The sequence below is a fragment of the Cebus imitator genome, unplaced genomic scaffold, assembly GCF_001604975.1.
Source record: "Cebus imitator isolate Cc_AM_T3 unplaced genomic scaffold, Cebus_imitator-1.0 Scaffold170, whole genome shotgun sequence".
NCBI lineage: Eukaryota > Metazoa > Chordata > Mammalia > Primates > Cebidae > Cebus > Cebus imitator.
The window spans coordinates 3,266,158-3,272,815 of NW_016107485.1; the positions used below are offsets into that span (position 1 = coordinate 3,266,158).

Below are 6,658 nucleotides of genomic sequence, written 5' to 3' on the forward strand. Positions count from 1 at the left end.
AAAAAAAAAAAAAAAAAAAAAAAAAGCATTCCTCTCATTATATGATGAGGTCTCTGTACTGAGAACGCTACTTGCATTTTGATCGCTATGACTAGAGAAAAATCACATGAATGTGGCCCAGAAGCTAAATTAGCCATAGACACAAAAAGATTCCCCTAAGAATATAGGCACAAACACTTGATCTCAAATCTAAAAAGCAAAACCTCAGGGACTCATCATTAGCGGCATCAGACAGCATGGTCGGAAAGCAGGATTCAAAACCAAGCCTTGTCACTTTCTGGCTATGTGATCCCCAGTTTTCTATTATCTACTGAATGGAGGTAATAACAGTATATCCCTGCAAAGGACTGCTGTAAGGATTAAATCAGATATTCTATGCAGTGCTCAATAAATGTTTGCTGTTAGTATCAATGCTTATATAAAATACCATGAAATATATCAGTAACATTGAAATATGTAAATTTTGGACAAATCAAGGGTGCTCTGTTAAAAAAAAGGTATTTCTTTGTATAGTAACTAATACATCTATGGAAATGATTAACCTAGAAGGTTGGACAGGCTAACTATAGTGATGGACTTTAGAGAGTTTGGACATGATAATTAGGAGCCTTATGGAAAACAGCTTCTGATATTTTTAAGAGGGGAAAATAAAAAAGGGCATCTAATTTATAAAAACAAAACCACAAAGGTGATACCCAAGCAAAACATCCAAAAGAAACTATGCTGTCTTTCCAATAGTGGTTACATTAAGTTACTGAGATCATGGGTGATTCTGACCCATTTCCCAACAGTTAATCTTCTAAAGCATTTTTATATTGATTATCTGACTTTTTTAATAAAAATATTCATATAGCAAAGAAGTTTAATAAATCGTAGCTGGTAATCATACTGGATTACATCCATGGGGGTTCACAGAAACACGATCATCTTTCGAAGGAAGGTCCTATAGCTGACCAGCCCACTTCCCATGGATCCCAGCACACTGAAAGACTCTAAATATAAGTTCAAAGACCTGCCTGTAGAACTTCCTGGTGTGTTTCCTACATTCCTGTGTTAAATGACAAGCTAATTCTATCATAGTGAATTTGTGAAACCCAGTGTCTTAAAATGAATAACTGTTACAGAGAACAATTCTACTGAAAATATTCTTGTACAATTTTTCTATATATCCACTTAACCAAGAATGAATGACGTGTGGCCACATACCAATTCCTGAAGGCAATTTAGGTTTAATGCCATTGTAAATATTGCTTAGAACGCCATTCTGAAGATCAGTTATACAGGAAGTCAGTGCCTTCCCACTGTAAGCAACAAACCCAAATAATGTCAGATATGTTTTATAATGTGGGTTCTGTTAAGAGTTTCCCCCCAGATGGTGAAAAGCTGGATGATCAAAGCATGTGTTCTGCCAACACGAAACAATGCTCCTTTAGCAGCATCAGCCTAAATGAATGTGAACGAAATCCTTCTTTGACACCTCTCTCATGAACAGTTTACCCAGCAATGGCTCTTTGGAAGAGCCAACTGCCACAACCATTGAACACTGGAAAAAGTTCATGCTTAATTTCTGTGTGGAAGTAATTTAGTTTCAGCTTTAAATGTAGGTCAATTCTTCAAGAAAATTACATTTCCACCTTCATTCTTGACCATTCACTTATTAAACAATTTCTGAGTGATTATTCTGCACCAGGCACTGCACTAGTTACTGCCAATACAAATACAAATAAAACCAAGAAACTTACAGTCGGTCTAACACTGAAGATGGACACAAAGAGATGATTATAAAGCCCTGGGGAAAGCAGCATGAAAGATGTGGAAGCCTTTAGAAGAGGCACCACAAATGTTTGTGGACTGAATGAATGAACGATTGATCACATGACAGACCTCTGGCACATTCTCTACAATTCTTTGCATCATAGCACATTTTATGGCTCCTAGTTGAGGCGTTGTCTCTACAAAAAGGTTGGAAACCACGAACATAATCACATGGTAAGCTTTGTGCTCTCCTTAAAACTGCTAAATCAGAATTTAATTCTGAAATTATGCAATGGTTCAGTATAATAAAACAAGATCAAACGCCATGCATCAGCCTGTGTCAGCCTACATCCTGTGTTCAAGCTGATCAATAACATTTTTGAGCAAAAATGATAGAATTTTTGCTATTCATAATTTATCACTAAAAAATTTTATTTACAGTGATTTTCCCCTTTGCCATCACTTCTTAATCGGTTCTTAATGCACATGCAAGCACACAGGAGAGACTGTCCAGCTACACAAACTACATTCTCTGCATAAATAATCTCATTCACTCTCAAGTACATTCACACAATCTTTATTTTAAATCATTTTTCTCTGCGGAATCCAATTAAAGTTTACAGATACATATTTTATTAATCATTTTAGATATTGATATTTGTAGTTTAAGAAAACACTGCTATGTATGTTAAAAATGAAGAAGGAATATATGCTCTCTAGATCACTCTCTGTCATCGTCTTGTTAACAGCCTTTGCTCAAGTTCCTTGGTGCCCAGTCTATTAGCCACCCATTTCAACAGACTGCAAAATCCGATTTTTGTACCAATTTAGTAGATGAAATGTGTGAGTGTCCCAAGGAAAGAAAACTTTCACAGAGGTTTAATCTCACATCACTCCAGTTGGATATGGAGGGCGCAATATGTGTGAGGCACATGGATAAGAGCCCAGAAGCCACGGGGGCAATGATATGAACACCCCATGGCTGGTGGACCTGTATATTGCAACCTCAGTGACAGGGCATGTGGCCACGGACCCACAGGCAAGTACAAAAAAGGCTCTGGGCTGTTATCTAACTTCTATGTTTTTTTTGGTGGTGGGAAGAGGGAACACAAGATATTCTCTCATTGCAACCTCCACCTTCTGGGCTCAAGTGATCCTCCCACCTCAGCTTCCCAAGTAGCTGGGACCACAGGTGTGCACCACCACACCCAGCTAATTTTTTTTGTATTTTTTTGGTGGAGATGGGGTTTTCATGTTGGCAAGGCTGGTGTCGAACTCCTGGACTCAAGTGATCTGCCTGCCTTGGCCTCCCAAAGTGTTGCGATTACAGGCATGAGCCATGGCACCGAGCAATCTGGCTTCTTTATTCACACTTTTCACTCCAGAATTTTAGGCAATTCTAACTCAGATGAGAAGCAACATATTTGAAGCAGGTACCCTGACAGCATGAAGATGTGATGGAGAATCTACCATTATTAATAGAAACAAATACAATTAAAAGCAGACAAAATCTTAAAGAGCACAGCAGTCTATTATAGGATCAAATAATAATGAATGCTCCTTTTAATTAAGTTATGAAGAAAAGATAAAATTACATTTCATATATTGAACATGGCAGGGACATATACGCTATTCAATTCAGAAAATATTTTCAGGATTTTTCTTATGCTGATACTAACACATGATTATTTCAGTAATTCAAAAAACTGAATTAGGAGAAATGCTATATCCAATAATGCTGGAAAAACGTGCAGTGGCTTGTGTTTGATTGCCTTGACTCTGTTCTAAATCTAGGGTTTCCCCTGAACCTTGTCACAGTTGCTTCCTCCCTAAACTTAGCTTCAATAGCTAGCACCATAGCAGGGACCCTCAACCCTATCCCACAGTAGGTCCTGCTTCCCAAATGCTTCATGCAGTGGTGACAACAGCTGGCTGAAAATCACCTTGCCTCCAAAAAAAAAAAAGCACCAAAGAAACCCCTGCTGAGCCAGAGCCCAAGTTAAGAGATGCAAAAAGAATGGTAAGGTGCGGGAAGCAGGTAAGATCAGACAATGGCCATGCTCTGAAGCCAACGGGGAGGGCAGGCGCATTCTAGCCACTCTGCCTTGGACAACTCTGCTGGACAAACCGCACACCTGAGACCTTACAGGAGACAGCCATCAGCCCTCTGCCTTATACTTTTAGCATCTCTTCTGTTTTCTCCAAGCAATTCCTCAAAGCCATGCAATGCCTTATCCTCCAAAGCACTACATGGGCTCACATCTACCTTTCCAACGGGGTTTCTATATGGAATTCTCCAAAGGTAGACTCATCTAGACAACAGCACAATGGATGAACTGAAAGAACACTGGAGCAACCTCCAGCCAGTTTTTAAAAGTCATTCTGTAGGCTTGCTTAAGAAAATGTAGATTAAATTAATATACAAATAAGGAAATACAACAAGAGTTGAGAGTCTGAAAACTCTCTTGCCTTTCTCAATACTGTTTACTGTTGTTTTCAACAAATGAGCCTCAATACTGTTTACTGTTATTTTCAACAAATCAGTCACAGCATTATTTAACCTCTACTTTATGGTGACAAATGCAGACCTTGAACTTTCTCCTGCTTCTAAACATGAAAACTTTTAAGTAATCTAACATCTCAAGTACCATTATTGAGATATTGGGTATTCAAGCCAAGACAGTTTATTATTCTCGATGCCTGGCAGATAGAAAGACAGACTTAATTAATGAAACTCACCTTCTGAGTGGCTTCTTTTTTCTTTTTATCCTCTTTCTTCCTTTTCTTGTCTTCCATTAACTGTTCTTCCCTTTCTTGCTCCTTCTCTCTGTTAAAGTAACATCATAGCACAAGGTTATACATCTACAGTCACAACTCATTTCTGTAGCAAAGTAAATGCTTGTAAACAGTGTGCAACACGGCATTTCACCTGAGTAGAACACAGGATTTCATTTAAACCAAAAGGATGCATAAAACTCACATTATTCCCACATCTTGGTTTGTCACCCCTTTTGCAAAATGTGACATTAAGTTTAGTTTCAAAGAAGCCTGTTAAGGTGAGCTTTTATAATACCTACCTAAAAGAAAACACACACACACACACACACACACACACACACACACACACACACACACACACGATTAATGAATGTATTTCCACTCAGCAAAGGACCTGATTTGAATATGACAATATCCAGATGGCTTCTGAGCAGCATTCCTCAGAGATAATGCAGAATATATTAACTCAATTATGGGACATACGTATTTATCCTAAGTTAGGTGTTTTCCCACGACATCTTCAGAGTGGTGAACATAAAGGTCTATGTTCTGCATTCTAAACTTTTTCTCTGTATTTATTAATACTATATGTTTTATATATTTTCTACTTGTGTTTTTAAGGCAGGAACTGAGAGTCCTATAAATCAGTGTATTCCAGGCCCGGCGTGGTGGCTTACACCTGTAATCCTAGCACTCTGGGAGGCCAAGCCAGGCAGATCATTTGAGGTCAGGAGTTTGAGACCAGCCTGGTCAACACAATGAAACCCCATCTCTACTAAATATACGAAAATTAGCTAGGTGCAGTGGCACGCTCCTGTAGTCCCAGCTACTTTGGGGGCTGAGGCAGGAGAGTCACTGGAACCCAGGAGGCAGAGACTGCAGTGAGCTGAGATAGCGACACTGCACTCCAGCCCAGGCAACAGGGCCAGACTCAGCCCAGGCAACAGGGCCAGACTCAGCCTCAGAAATAAATAAATAAACAAACAAATGTATTCCCTATTGGGTAAATTCACTGTTACATTTTCCTGTATACATGAACTGAACTAATCAGGTTTTGCTCCAGTGAATTCAAATAAAAATGATATACAATCGTAAACATTCTAGTTAGATAGATATTCTGAATCTTAAGAAATTAAGAGAATATAATTTACAGCACACACTTGAAAAGTAACATTTATTGGAATGCTGTCAATTTTCACTCTATGTATCAACTGGGAAAAACCATACACTCAACCAACCGCCTTAACTTCAAAGCTCACAGTGGGAAACTCCAGACTCTATGCTTATGCAATTTCATTGCTAGGAGAGTTAAAAGTTCCCAGGTCCTCACAAATACCGAACAGATAACAAACCCATGGTTTCACAGATACCACCTAGAATAAGGCCGAGTTACAAGTGAGTCAAATGAAAGGTTAAGTGAATGACAGGTTAAGGTGGTTCCTGAAGGACTCAAGTTTGGGAAGCAGAGATCTAGTTTAACATACTGAAACTATACAAAAGGAACCATGGATGAAAACTGAGGGGGGTTCTTGTGAATACGTAATAATGTTTTATTTATAGAAAAAAGACTTAAAAATTATTTTACCTACATGTTGTCACTCTGTCCACATTCAGATATTAGCCTTTCTCCTGCACCTCTGGGTATAAAGATATAAAAGCCTAACATGCAGACTCCATGCAACCAAGGACAAAATTTTACTGAAATTTCCTTAAGGCAGGATTTCTGTGGAGTCAGATTGTGTGCCTCTGTCTAGGTGCGAAACACGTGGAGAATATCCACCTGCAGCAGCAAGTGCCCTCCTTTAAGAAAATGGATTTACAAAAACTGTTAAGATGGATGTTGACCATCTCAGGTAGGCTGGCCACAGATCCTGTTCTATTTGGCTCTAAATGCTTTGCTTCCTCGTGCTGCAAGTGGAAGGAGTGGATGGGGTTCCTCATGCCCAAGCTGCTGTAATTTGGCTTCCACATTTTACAGTGAAACCCACTATAGAAAAGGAGCAACATGGTGAAATCCTGTCTCTACTAAAAATACAAAAAATTAGCTGGGCATGGTGGCGCGTGCCTGTAATGCCAGCTACTCAGGAGGCTGAGGCAGGAGAATTGCCTGAAGAGGCGGAGGTTG

General features: G+C 39.1%; 1 protein-coding gene across 7 annotated transcripts in view; it reads right to left on the bottom strand.

Moving 5' to 3' along the window:
- Positions 1-6,658, bottom strand: part of TNRC6B (trinucleotide repeat containing adaptor 6B) — a 266,719-nt gene that overhangs the window by 65,497 nt on the left and 194,564 nt on the right. For all 7 annotated transcript variants that reach the window (XM_017544738.2, XM_017544739.2, XM_017544743.2 and 4 more), the window contains one exon: positions 4,495-4,582. In XM_017544738.2, the coding sequence (XP_017400227.1) occupies positions 4,495-4,582 (88 nt within the window). The remainder of the gene's footprint in view (positions 1-4,494; positions 4,583-6,658) is intronic.